The 15396-nt window shown below is 38.6% G+C and overlaps 1 protein-coding gene across 1 annotated transcript in view; it reads left to right on the forward strand.

Annotated features, from left to right (window-relative positions):
- The first annotated feature begins 9064 nt into the window (after positions 1 to 9064).
- LOC121449829 (killer cell immunoglobulin-like receptor 3DL1) overlaps positions 9065 to 15396 on the forward strand; it is a 38656-nt gene continuing 32324 nt past the window's right edge. Inside the window, exons 1-4 of the mRNA XM_041654500.1 lie at positions 9065 to 9113; positions 9154 to 9438; positions 9760 to 10065; positions 12273 to 12566. Of these exons, the coding sequence (XP_041510434.1) occupies positions 9065 to 9113; positions 9154 to 9438; positions 9760 to 10065; positions 12273 to 12566 (934 nt within the window). The remainder of the gene's footprint in view (positions 9114 to 9153; positions 9439 to 9759; positions 10066 to 12272; positions 12567 to 15396) is intronic.

Raw genomic sequence — 15396 nt, forward strand, 5'->3', positions numbered from 1 at the left:
CATCAGGAAGAAGTCTCAATCCTGAATATCTATGCCCCTAATATAAAAGCACCCACGTACGTAAAAGAAACATTACTAAAACTCAAGGCAGCCATCAAACCGCACACACTAATAGTAGGAGACTTCAACACTCCTCTCTCACCAATGGACAGGTCAATCAGACAGAAACCTAACAGAGAAATTAGAGAATTAATGGAGGTAATGAAGCAAATGGACTTAACAGACATCTATAGATTATTCCACCCAAAGAGGAAAGAATATACCTTCTTCTCTGCAGCTCATGGAACCTTCTCGAAAATTGACCACATACTTGGTAACAAAGCGAACTTACACAGTTACAAAGAAAATATTAGTAACCACCTGTGTCTTATCAGATCACCATGGATTAAAGTTAGAATTCAACAACAATGCTACCCCCAGAAAGCCTACAAACTCATGGAAACTGAACAGTCATCTACTGAACCATACCTGGATTAAGGAAGAAATAAAGAAAGAAATTAAAGTCTTCCTTGAATTCAATGAAAATAAAGAAACAACATACTCGAACTTATGGGACACTATGAAAGCAGTACTGAGAGGAAAGTTCATAGCACTAAGTGCCCACCTAAAGAAAACAGAGAAAGCACATATTGGAGACTTAACAGCCCACTTGAAAGCTCTAGAAAAAAAAAGAAGCAGACTCACCTAGGAGGAGTAGAAGACTGAAAATAATCAAATTGAGGGCTGAAATCAACAAAATAGAAACACAGAAAACAATCCAAAGAATCAATGAAACAAAAAGCTGGTTCCTGGAGAAAATCAACAAGATAGATAAACCCCTATCCAAACTAATCAAACGAAAGAGAGACAACACGCAAATTAATAAGATCAGAAATGAAAAGGGGAACATAACCACAGACACAGAGGAAATTCAGAGAGTCATTAGATCTTACTACAAAAGCCTATATGCCACAAAACTGGAAAATGTAAAAGAAATGGACGCTTTTTTAGATAAATACCATTTACCAAAACTAAACCAGGACCAGGTGAACAATCTAAACAGACCTGTAAGTCGCGAAGAATTAGAAGCTGTTATCAAAAACCTCCCTACCAAAAAAATCCCAGGACCAGATGGTTTCAATGCAGAATTCTACCAGAACTTCCAAGAAGACCTAATACCTATACTCCTTAATGTATTCCACAATATAGAATCAGAAGGGTCATTACCAAATTCCTTTTATGAAGCCACAATTACTCTGATACCAAAACCACTCAAAGACTCAACCAGGAAAGAGAACTACAGGCCAATCTCACTCATGAATATCGACGCAAAAATCCTCAACAAAATACTGGCAAATCGAATCCAAGAACACATCTGAAAAATTATCCATTATGATCAAGTAGGCTTCATTCCTCAGATGCAGGGCTAGTTCAACATACGAAAATCTATCAATGTAATCCAGCATATAAATAAACTGAAAGAAAAAAAACATATGATCATTTCATTAGATGCAGAAAAAGCATTTGACAAAATTCAACATCCATTTATGTTAAAAGTCTTGGAGAGATTAGGGATACAAGGGTCATACCTAAATATAATAAAAGCTATATACAGCAAGCCGACAGCTAACATCAAATTAAACGGAGAGAAACTTAAAGCCATCCCGCTTAACTCAGGAACACGGCAAGGCTGTCCACTCTCACCATACCTCTTCAATATAGTGCTTGAAGTTCTAGCAATAGCAATAAGACAACATAATGGGATCAAGGGGATTCGAATTGGAAAGGAAGAAGTTAAACTTTCGTTATTTGCATATGATATGATAGTGTACATAAGCGACCCCCAAAACTCCACCAAAGAACTTATACAGCTGATAAACAGCTTTAGTAATGTGGCAGGATACAAGATCAACTCCAAAAAATCAGTTGCCCTCTTATACACAAAGGATAGGGAAGCAGAGAGGGAAATCAGAGAAGCTTCACCATTCACGATAGCCACAAACAGCATAAAATATCTGGGGGTAAATCTAACCAAGGAAGTGAAAGATCTATTTGACAAGAACTTTAAGGCATTGAAGAAAGAAATTGAAGAGGATACCAAAAAATGGATGGACCTCCCTTGCTCTTGGATTGGGAGGATCAACATAGTAAAAATGGCAATTCTACCAAAGGCAATTTATAGATTCAATGCAATCCCCATCAAGATCCCATCAAAATTCTTCACAGATCTGAAGAAGACAATAACCAACTTTATATGGAAAAACAAAAAACCCAGGATAGCCAAAACAATCCTATACAATAAAGGATGGTCTGGAGGCATTACCATCCCTGACTTCAAACTCTATTACAGAGCTACAGTAATGAAAACAGTGTGGTACTGGCATAAAAACAGAGAAGTCGACTAATGGAATCGTATAGAAGACTCGGATTTTATCCCACAAACCTATGAACACCTCATTTTTGATAAAGGAGCTAAAAGTATGCAATGGAAGAAAGAAAGCATCTTCAACACATGGTGCTGGCACAACTGGATGTCAACCTCTAGAAGAATGAAAATAGACCCATATCTCTCACCGTGCACAAAACTCAAGTCCAAATGGATTAAAGACCTCAATATCAGTCCGAACACACTGAACCTGATAGAAGAGAAAGCGGGAAATACCCTACAACAGATGGGCACAGGAGATCGCTTCCTATGTATAACCCCAGAAGCACAGACATTAAGGGCAACATTGAATAAATGGGACCTACTTAAACTGAGAAGCTTCTGTAAAGCAAAGGACACTGTCACTAAGACACAAAGGCAACCTACTGACTGGGAGAAGATCTTCACCAACCCCGCAACAGACAAAGGTCTGATCTCCAAAATATATAGAGAACTCAAGAAACTAGACTTTAAAATGCTAATTAACCCAATTAAAAAATGGGGCACTGAACTGAACAGAGAATTCTCAACAGAAGAAGTTCAAATGGCCAAAAGACACTTAAGGTCGTGCTCAACTTCCTTAGCAATCAGGGAAATGCAAATCAAAACAACTTTGAGATATCATCTTACACCTGTCAGAATGGCTAAACTCAAAAACACCAAGGATAACCTTTGCTGGAGAGGCTGTGGAAGAACGGGTACCCTCATCCATTGCTGGTGGGAATGCAATCTTGTGCAACCACTATGGAAGTCAGTGTTTCAGTTTCTCAGGAAATTCGGGATCAACTTACCCCTGGACCCAGCAATACCACTCTTGGGAATATACCCAAGAGATGCTCTATCAAATGACAAAAGCATTTGTTCAACTATGTTCATAGCAGTATTATTTGTAATAGCCAGAACCTGGAAACAACCTAGATGCCCTTCAATGGAAGAATGGATGAAGAAAGTATGGAATATATACACGCTAGAGTACTACGCTGCGGTAAAAAACAATGACTTCTCGAATTTTGCATGCAAATGGATGGAAATAGAAAACACTATCCTGAGTGAGGTGTCCCAGACGCAAAAAGATGAATATGGGATGTACTCACTCATAATTGTTTTCTAGCCATAAATAAGGACCACGGAGTCTACAATAGGTGAACCTAAAGAAGCTAAGGAAGAAGGTGAACAGAAGGAAAAACATATAGTTGTCCTCTTCGCTAAGGGAAATAGACCAAATTTCCGGGGAGAAAATGGGATCTTGGGGGGGGGGTGGGATGGGGGTAAGGGGAGATGGGGAGAGAAAAGGTAGAAGGGAAGGAGGGGGGACCTGGGAAACGGGAGAATTGGGATAAAGGAAAGGTGTATAGGGGAGCACGGAACCACAATTCTTAGTTAAGGGAGCCACTTTAGGGTGGGCAAGCGACTTGACCCTAGAGGGGCTCCCTAGTGCCCAAGATGAGGTTCCCAGTTAGTTTCTTGGGCAGCTGAGGATTAGGAACCTGAAATGACCCTATCCTAGAGCAATACTGACGAATATCTTGCATATCATCATAGAATCTTCATCTGGTGATGGATAGCGATCGAGACAGTGACCCACACAGGAGCACTGGACTGAGCTCCCAAGGTCCCAAGGAGGAGCAGAAATAGGGAGAACATGAGCAAAGAATTCGGGACCACGAGGCGTGCATCCACCCACTGAGACAGAGGAGCTGATCTACGGGGAGCTCACCAAGGCCAGCTGGACTGTGAACGAAAAAGCATGGGATAAAACCGGACTCTCTGAACATGGCGAACAATGAGGGCTGATGAGACACCAAGGACAATGGCAGGGGGTTTTGATCCTACTTAATGTGCTGGCTTTGTGGGAGCCTAGCCAGTTTGGATGTTCACCTTCCTAGATATGGACGGAGAGGACCTAGGACTTAACACAGGGAAGGGAACCCGGACAGCTCTGTGGACTGGAGAGGGAGGGGGAGAGGAGTGGGGGGAGAAGGAGAAGGGTGGGAGGAGGGGGAGAAGGGTGGGAGGAGGGGAAGAAGGGTGGGAGGAGGGGAAGGGAAATGGGAGGCTGGGAGGAGGTGGAAACTTGTTTTTTGTTTATGTTTTTTTTTCTTCTTTTCGCAATAAAAAAAATGCAAAAAAATGCAAAAAAAAAGAAAGATAATCATAAAACATCATAAAAGGGGAAGCTTCTATGAACCCTCAAATGCTTAATCAAAGCACTAGAAGGTAGATCTTTGAATTCAAAGTCAACCTGGCCCCCAAAGTGCGTGTCAGGGCAGCCATGGCTACAGAGAAACTGTCTTTGGCGGATATGCTCTCTTGCTCAGCTTTCCGTGCTGTGGTCAGGTAGATGCATCGAGCCTCCTACAACATCCTGTAAATTTTATTCTGGCTTTGCCTCTTGTCAACTGAAGCAGCACCATGCTGTCTGTGCACCTAAATCTTGTGTGTACTGGTGAGTCCTGCTGGGAATGAAGGGGGTGCAATAACAGGGTGGAAATATCTCATGGGAGGCTGGATCTTTCCACAGAAGGAACACTGGCTTCCGTGGTTGATATTGGTGCATGAGTTCATCGTAATGAAGTGAGCTCTGACTCTACTGTACAGAGATCCAACAGGGACCGGGGTATCAGATCGCTAGGCTGTTGGAAGGAGATAGATCATCCATCACGAGCTTTTCTTTCCAGGCTTCATCCTACTCCTGAGGACTTTGGCACAAGCAGGTGAGTCCAGCCTCAGTCATGAGATACTACTACCCGTGCCAATAGAGAAGATTCATTCTAACAGGAGAGTAGGCATCACGGTGTGTTGTCTCGTGGAATCTGTGAGTGATTCTTTGGTTAGTCTCCTGAACTGTGAAGTTAGTACCTTGAAAACACACCTCTCAGTCCTGTTCCAGGTTGTACCGGACACTGCCCCTGGCTCAGTTAGGCATCAATTTTGATCAGACAAACATTTTTGGGTTTTTTTAAGACAGGGTTTCTCTATGTAGCTCTTACCATCCTAGAACTCACTTTGAAGACCAGGCTGCCCATGAACTCATATATTCACCTGTCTCTGCCACCCAAGTGCTGGGATTAAAAGAGTGTATATAACTGGGCAGTGGTGGCCACTTCTTTAATTCCAGCACTTGGGAGACAAAGGCAGGCAGATCTCTGTGAGTTCGAGGCCAGCATGGTCTACAACAGCTAGTTCCAGGACAGGCTTGAAAGCTACAAACCCTGTCTTGAAAAATCAAAATAAAAATATTAAAAGAGTGGGCCATAATCCTGAAGAATAATCAATACTTTTAAATAAAAAATAGTCTTCCCCTTTCTACACTCTTACCTGACCATCACCACTTATTTTTGATATTATAATGCTATAATTTATTACCTTTTAAATATGTGTGTCACTTGACAAGCCATTGAAGTTATTTTTGTCTTCAAACAACTTTGCTACAGATAGAATTTGTGTATCACCAGCACACTGTTGACACATCTCATTTTTGCCTGCTTTACTGAGCTACTGTTACTTTCTCCACATGAGGATGTCAGGTCACCCATTACCAGCCTTTCTTTCTGCTTGACGATCTTCACAGCATTTCCAATGTTTATAATGATGAACTCTTGTCTGCTACTGTTTTTCTGAGAAAATCATTATCTTGATTTCTGAAAGACAGTGTTGCTTATATTTATAGGTAGGGTTTTTCTTTTCTCTACTGACTTCGTTGAATACATCATCATGAACTCTTGTGAATTGTAGGCCTTCCATTAGCTGTAATTAGAAGTTCCTTATAGGTTCTTTGCTTCTCTTATTATTGTGATTTCAGGATCTCTTATGATAATAATATGTTCTGTGATCATGATCGTTTGGATTGAATTTCTTTTTTACCATTTGACCTTCTTGGACCTGACCATGTTAATTTTACTCCAAGTTCAAGAGTTTTCTATTCTTTGTTCTCTACATTTTTGTTTATTTTAATTAGCTGTTTTTCCTTTCTTTTGTTAATTCTTTGATAATTTAATACAATGTATTTAATTATATGCATCCTCCGGTGTAACATCATCCTAGTTTCACTCCACTAGACACTAAAGAGAACCTCTGTGTTCCTTTACTCTTTCTTGAACTTCTGACTGATAATTTGGTATTGAGATTCACTCAAAAATATCCTGACATTTTTCTTTATTGAATTTTCATTCATTTCTGCATTTGCCCATCAGATTTCATAAAGCCTGACCTAAGCACATTCATTCTCTTATCATATTTACTATTGAAATAATCTATTAACTTTGTAAATTTTTGCATTTATCTGAGTTTTACCCATGCGCCCATAACTCACGTTTTTGTGTGTGCCTGTGTGCTTATGTTTGTGTGTGTGTATGTGTCTGCATCTGTATGTGTGTGTTGGGTGTGCATTTGCTATGACACAACTGTGAAAGTGAAGGAAAACTTCTGGAATCAGTTTCTCTTTTCACCATGTGGGTCCCAGCAATGGAAACCAGAGAGTCAGGCATGGCAGCAACAGCTTTACCTCCTTAAACATCAAGCTGGTCTACAAGTTTGTCCAATTCAGTAGTTGTATGTTTTGCTTAAGAGAGATGTTGCCAAAATTTTTATGTTGTTCAATGATTTGCTTCCAAATTTTATAAAACATTTTAATCAGAGTTAATTTTTTATAGTTAGATACCACCTTTTTCTTTTATAAAAGACTGTTCTCTTTAATTTAATTTCTTGAGACTTTCATACATGAGTAGTTTATTTGCATCATTTCTACCCATTTGAATATATCCAAAGAACTTGATACCCTATGCCATGGATACTTCCCCAGTAATGTTTCTTGCTGTTCTATTCTCAAGAACTAAGACAAGGAAACTATCTAGATGTATTTCAAATGATGAATGGCTAATAAAAATGTGTCACATACACACTCTGTAATACTAGTCAATGGTAAGTAATAAAAAAACCATGAAATTTTTAGAAATATAAATAATTAGAAAATATTTTACTGAGTAAGATTACATAGACCATAAAAAATGCCACATTTTCTCTCTTATGTAATGTTCCTAGCTCCGAAACTTTATTCATGATATCTCATAATTCTGTAATTGTTTTAAAAATGCTACAGTGAATTCTCTGTTATGGGCTTCATAAATCTTCCTTTCCGCTGTATTTACTACCAGAGCCTCAGCATTGCTCTCTGGCATGTTTGACTTCTCTGATTTTCATACGCAAGTATTTACACAAAGAACCTTCATACTAAAGAGAACTATTACTTCTGTCACATGCAGATGTTCTATGGATGTTAATAGATGTTTACTATTAATTCTCACCTGAGAATAGATTTGGGTAAATTGGATGCAACCCTGGACAGGATAGCATTGATGTCAGTTTCCCATGTTTCACTAACTCGCTTCCTCAGTTTTCAGATCAGATGCTTTTGGTAGCTGGGTTTCCTGGTACAGTAAATTACTGGCCACTTATCACAATCAGGAACAGTTTTTCACTGGGGTACTTGAAAGCCTCTGCCTGAGAAGTGTTTCAAGATGTCCACACAGGTCTATATGGTCTACTGTCTCTTTTCTCAGAAACACCTCCCATGTGGATACAAAAGAATTACCAAGATTCATGAGCTGGAATCATGATTCCTAATAATTTTATCAACAAGTGACTAACGAGGCAGAACAATGCTATTCTCTCAATGTTCCACATGCAAGGAGCCTAAAAAGGTTAAGAAACTATATTTCTGTATCTAACTTGTCACTCATTATAGAAACATTAGCCAATGTGACCTCTGTGAATGAAGCTCTGTACAAGAGTACTTAAGAGACAGAGTAGTACAAAGGATTCATTCCTCCTGTTTGTTGTTAATTTTCTCGGTTCGGTGGTCCTGGGGGCTGACTTCCCTCACTGCTGAGATATTGAACATTCACAATGTATTTCTAATCCAGTATTGTTAAGTTTCTAGAGTCTATGAAGGTGAGTCAAAAACATTCCTTTTTTATAACTTCTTGGCCATAATTTCAATCTGTCTTTTCACAAATGAATCTTTTCCTCAAATCCTCTGATATAATTTCCCCTTAAATTACATTTTTTCACAACTAAATCTACTTTATTATTTAATACTCACTCAAAATTCTCAATTAACATATCTTAGCATAAAAAGATATTCCATATGTACATGGTAGCTGGGTGACACACAAGACATGAAAATGACACTTTTTTGTTTGAGACTTTCCTTGGAAAGATATAACACAGGCAATTCTGGTAACCCCATAAAGGAAACCCAGGACAGACCAAACAATGATTGCATCAATGTCCAAATCTTTGAACTTGTACATCTATTGAGATTACTAATAGCAGTATGGATACGAGTTTATTCGCTGAAACAAGGGATGACTCAAAATCATTACTGAAAACACATCTCAATATGGATAATTTTCATGAAAGCCAAAACTATGGAGCTCCCTGCACAACTTGCTGGCAGTTGAATGGGTCTTGGATAACTCCTTTTAGAATTCAGCAGGAAAAGTAACTTACAGTTTCTATCGAGCAGGAAGGGCCACTGGTGAATCTTGCAAGTTTCAGCCCTCAAATATATTAATGTTTGTTTACCTCTTGAGTCCCCTGTGTCTTTAAAGCTCTAACATTGAAGCAGAGATTTTTCAGTTCAGAAAAATGAGTCAAACGATGAACCCTGAAGAAGTAAAATTTGGAGACACTGATCCCAGGAATGATGGTGAATCACTAAATATTTTACCCTGTGTATCTTTCTACAGGAATTAATAACAAACCTTCACTGTCTGCCTGGCCAAGCCATGTTGTTCCTCAGGGACAGTATGTGACCCTCTTTTGTGACACTCACAGTGAGTTTAACTTAGTCAAGCTGTACAAAGAGCATGGGGATACTATGCTTCATGTCTATAACAGAATGTTCCGGCAGAGTCTTCTCTTGGGGCCTGTGACCCCAGCATTTGGAGGAACCTACAGATGCTATAGTTATAAACATCAATACCATAATGAACTCTCATCACACAGTGAGCCTCTGAAGATCATAATTTCAGGTCAGAGATCATGTTTGCTGTGCCTTTTCATTCTGCCAAACCTCCCCACAGGAGAATTTTTAAAATGAGTTCTAGTCAGAATCTCAGCATTATAAAGGAATATGCTACACAGGCAATTGGAAAATATTGTGCTGTTACCAGGGTCAAATAAGTTGGAAATGGTCCATAGAAAGATGGAGGAGTCTGTGTACTAGGGGACATAAAAAATGAAAAGGACACTGGGATACTGATCAAAAGAACAGATTAAGGGGAAAATAGCATAGGATTTCTGGGATACATAGATTGATAGCAGGTTCATACTCACAATCTATTTATTTCTAGGAATCTACAGGAAACCTATCCTACTGGCCCTACCAACTCCTCTGGTAAAATTAGGAGAGAAGACGACATTGAAGTGTCACTCAGAGATTATGTTTGACATTTTCATTTTGACTTCACATAGAATGGGAATAAACAAGGACTCTTATCAGCTCTCTGCAGAATATCATTTTGGAGGATCCAATGCCAACTTCCCAATAGGACCAGTAACACCTGAGCATACTGGGACTTACACATGCTACGGTTCTTACAAGAATACACCATATGAGTGGTCTGAATCCAGTGACCCTGTTGACATAAAGATCACAGGTAAGAGGGTGTTACCTGGTCACCAGCCTCTCTGTGATGAGAACAGTTATTATATAGACAGCATGTCCTAGATGAGTATGAGAAGCTTAGAGAAAGACAGACTTAGAGAGTATATTACTGACATAGATGATGAAAACAGAGATACAAGAACAAACCATTGGTTGTAACATAAAGCACAGATACAGGGATGTCAAAGGAATCATACCTAGAGATAAAGAGAACTGAGCAGCTTTGTGAGACTAATATGTATCAGAGACAATGACACCCTTCTACTAATGTTCAAAGGCCTAGAAGTTTATGATTTTGTTTGGCTTCTCCCTCTAAAAGACATCTGTCAGAAGACCTAGACATATAAGTCTGATCTGTATTCATGTGCCAAATATGGTTCATTCTTCATGGGTCCTGAGGTCTTGGTACAGATGGCACCCATAGAATTTCTGTCAAGTTTGACAGTTCTTCCATGCTTGTGTTTGAACAATTATTCATCAAAGAATAACATAACCCTAGGTAATTGAATAGATCACCAGTCGCTGTCTGTTCTCTATATTTCCAAACTGTTGTGAGCCCATGTTCCAAATTCATTCACACATTCTAGGATTGGTGAAAAAATCCTATAGTGGTTCACCCTGGAATAGACATGAATACAGAAGCATGGAAATATGTTGTAGGGAGAGGGGCCCCTATGGTATAGGAGGTCCTTCTCTATTTGTGTTGCTTTCATTGGTTATTAAAGAAACTGCCTTGGCCTGGTTGATAGGGTGGGACTCAGGTAGTTGGGGAAGACAGAACAAAATTCTGGGAAGAAGGGCAGAGTGGCAGATGCTATGAATCTCTGACCTGAAATCGACATAGGTTAGAATCTTGCCAGTAAGCCATAGTCACGTGGTGATACACAGATTTAATAGAAATGGGTTAATCAAGATGTGAGAGTTAGCCAATAAGAGGCTAGAGCTATGGGTCAGGCAGTAATTTAATTAATATAATTTCTGTGTGGTTATTTCTGGTGTAAACTAGCCAGGAGGGGTGAAAAAGCAGGCTCTCTCTCCTTGCAACAGAAATATATACAAACAGGCAGACTGAGAGAAAGATTCAAATACTGAGGAAATAGTAAGGATGGCATGTGTGGGAAGAAAAAAATCTGCAAAAAGTTTTAAGCTTAATATTGGGTATTTCAATGCAGAAATAGGGAGCAGATGGTACATTACACTTGAGCAGTAAACACACTACGAGAACCAAGGGAGGGAAGTTCATCATGGCCCCTGTCCAAGGAAATAACCACATTCATGGGATATTATGTCCTTTGAAAAGAGAGATCCATTAACACAGACATGGGGGGAAAGGCCAGATATAAAATTAATTACTTAGAATGAAGTCAGATTCTACATTTTTAATATACATAGGATGGGGAAGTTATAAGTCATGAAATTGGGAACAAACCATAAGAAGGAGAAGGATATTAAGAAAGTGGAATGGAAAAGAGAAGAAATACACACGACATAGAAGGGGAAATGAGGGGGAAGGACCAGCAAAGGTTGTATAAGTGAAGCGATTAGGAAGAAAATGTACAAAATGAACTGTCTGAGAATGTCTTAATGAAGTTCTTTGCTTTATATCTTAATTAAAACAAAATAATAAGTATCTCTAATTAACCCAATGATTGACAAAACATTTGGAAAAACTGAAAGTATAAAGAACAATGGGAAAAGGAACGGAATCAGTGGAAATCGATAGAGAAGAAAGAATGATAGCATAAATATGATCAAGATTACATATATAAACATATGTAACAACACTTAAAGAAAAAGAAGTGACAAAAATGATGTAATTATACTTTAACTTCAGATTTTTAATGAAAACAAATATAAAATGCACTAGTTGAATGTTTCATAATAAATCCAATTACTACATAAATTAAATATCTGTTTTATAAAATCAAACTTAAAAAGAAAGATGGTATGAACTAATGAATATCAAGGCAGAAACTGTCAAAAAGTGAGAACTGAAATAAAATATGTTGGTATAGGATTGAAGCCAGAGATGAGTAAGGTAATTTAGAAGAAAAGAAGGAGATGGGAAAGAAAGGGATGTTGTGAAGGGAAAGATAAATGAGAGATCACAGAAATAGAAGCATGGAGATAGATCACTGAGGAGTGACTGAACACTGGTAAGGAACTGCTCCTCCACTGTCTCTACCTCCTTCCTTCTAGGTTTGTACAAGAAACCTTCTCTGTCTGCCCTGATGGGAACTGTGGTGACATCAGGAGAGAACATGACCTTGTCCTGCATCTCTGACTATCAGTTTGACGTGTTCCATCTGTCCATGAAAGGGTTGCCTCTGGGACATGGGTTGCCTGCAGAGGAGAGCCACAGTGGAACATTCCAGGCCAACTTCCTTTCTGTTCCTTTGATCCAGGCAGAAACGTATAGATGCTATGGTTCCTTCAGGAACTCTTCCCATGTGTGGTCATCTCCAAGTGATCCATTGTACCTTTCGATCACAGGTAAGAAAGTCTTATAAGTATCTCATATCTTGTGACTAAGGAGATCCTAAAGAAGCCATGTCTGAGAACAATTTATTGGTGATAGAGAGACTCAGTAACATACACATATACATAATATGTCTGAGTATACAAAAAATATTAATCAAAGACAAAAAGGCTATCAATGTAAGGGGTGTATGGAAAAACCTGGAGGAAGGATACCTGAGATGTGCTGAAGAGATTAAAAGAATAAGAAAAGAGATACAATTATATTTCATTTAAGAAGTTTTTTAAAAGATATAGAGTTTAAGAATGAATATCAAATTACAAAATAATAGATAAGGAGCCTCTCAAATAATCCTTATCCTGATCGGTCAGCCACACTGGGATGTGTATGTATCCATAGAGAATAAGAAAAAGGTCAGGACAGATTCATTAAGGATAAGATTGCAATCAGTTTGGACAGATCACAGAAGGAGCAGCCTCCTGATCTCTCCCTCACATAGCTCTCCACAGTATTCCTATTGACTCATCACAATGTGAAATAAACACCTCAAAGAAAATCACATAATGGCATCCTAAGATTCTAAAGGCTCAGCACTAAGAGGTGGAGTAGGTGCTGCTTACTCTCCAAATTTAAAGGACTTTGCATGTGGGGAAGTCACATAGTCTTTTGGTGAACTTTTACCCTCTCCTCTCCTCTTCCCTAGTAAACTCATCAAGAAATTTCACTTCATCCACTGAACCAGACTCCAAAACTAGTGAGTAATTTTTCCCCTTCTCTATTGTGGGAACTTGGGGACCAAATGCTCTTGGGCTCATATTTTGACTCAACTTCCTCACATCTCAGTAGTTTTAACATCATCATCTCCTCTCTCTTATTCTTAAACTCTGCTACTCCAGAACGTTTTAGGAGCATCATGGGAACTGTACCTGAGATCTCCTACATGTAAAAGGGAAAGCAGATTTAGCCCCCTTCCAGGATCAATGAAGTGCTCTTTATATCTCAGTTTTTTCTGGAGAGAAGATCATAGAGTCTAAAAAAGGAAGCAAGCAAGCAGAAAGGACAATTTTATAAAAATATTGCTTGTGACAGACTACACTAGACTCTGCTTTAGCCCTTTGGAAGAATTAGTAGTTTGGTTTAAGGGTGTTGAACACGTAGTCAATACCCTTGAAGCAGTTAGATGCTGTTTGTTTGCTTCCCAGCTGCCAAGACCTTAAATAGTTACACAGAAACTATATTAAATGCAACTGTTTGGTCAATAGCTTAGCATATTTCTAACTAGGTCTTACATCTTAGATTCACCCATTTCTATTACTTTACATTCTATCATGGACTTATGGTTTACTGGCGAGGTTCCAGCTAGCATCAGGGGTCTGTCTCCTGCTGTGGCTACATGGCTTCTATCTGACTCTGACTTTTTTCCTCCTCTATCTGCTTGGAATTCCCACCTTGCTCTATTCTGTTAAGCTACTTGGTGAAACACCTTTATTCATTAACCAATAAGAGCAACACATATGCAAAAGGACTTCCCACACCAATATATGCCCTCTAGATTCTTTTATTTTATTTGTATTAGTTATTTGAGAATATCAAGTTTTGATCAAATTTACCCTCTTTCTTAACTCTTCCTGAATTTACCCACTCAACTCTGTTATCTCTTTTTGTCCGTTAAGTTTAATTTATGATGACCAAAAATTAGGGGATGTTGGTCTAATACTGAAGCAAGGTTAATTTACATACATGAATATTCTTGAAACTGATCCTCACAACAGCTATCATTAACCCACAGCTTCTTGACTAGGGTTGAGACTTCATGTCCACATTCCCAGGGCATGATGGAATTTGGTTTACTTGAGTATGTAATGATTTTGTACATGTAGACACAACTGCTTTTGAGTTCATATATGCAACTGCCCTCCTGTGTCCAGGAGACACTTTTCTTGGTTGTTATTATCAACCTCATTCAGCATTCTTGGTCTAGCTTTTTTTTTCTTAAGTATGTAAAAAAGATTTATTGGAAGTCACATCAGCTTTACAGTAAAACTATGATAATCAGGGAAAAAAGCACTGATTTTTATATGTAAGTTCTGTTTTAAGATGGAATAATAATTTTCTTGTTGTTGAACACCAGAGAACCTACACAGACGATTAGGCCCTGTGATTAAAAAGTGATCAAACTCACCGTCAGTATGATAGCCTACTGTCAAAGCAAGCCATTTTTTAATGCCACATGAAAACACATTACTAAAACTTCTATTATAATCCCACTTATGAATAAATTTATTCACGGAGGCATCTTTTCATATGTCTATATTTCAAGCAATGCAACACCATTTGAGAATGATTGAGTTGCATAGCAAGTTCTTCAATATTGGGACTTTTCATCCTGAAGCAAAGCTTCTGAGACTCAGGGAGTAAATAGGCTTCACAAGCCTGGGAAAGCTGAAGTGTACAAGAATCACAGAGTGGAGCCAGAATTACAAGACCTGGCCACACAGCTCCAGAGGCAGTAAACAACCCCTTGAGTAGACTCTGACCAGCTGAGCTCTATGAACACTGAACATTACATAGGTGGAAGTGGTATAAATGTCCCATTTAGAGCCAAGAATTCTACAGTCTTTTATTCTCTGCAGTTTGACTAATTGTGGGTATCTGTATTGATCACCACCTATTGTGAGTATAAAGTTCCCTGCTGAGGTTTGAGAGATGCATTAATATAGAGTTTAAAGAAATGTCATTAGATGTCATTTTAATACTGTGTGCATTTAGCAGAAAAAAAGAATACTAGGTTCTTCAACAAAAAAATCCTGAAGATTAATAGTCCATTACTTATCCATCTATCAT

The sequence above is a fragment of the Microtus oregoni genome, unplaced genomic scaffold, assembly GCF_018167655.1.
Source record: "Microtus oregoni isolate MIOR12 unplaced genomic scaffold, Mior012 000006F_ref0000085, whole genome shotgun sequence".
Lineage (NCBI taxonomy): Eukaryota > Metazoa > Chordata > Mammalia > Rodentia > Cricetidae > Microtus > Microtus oregoni.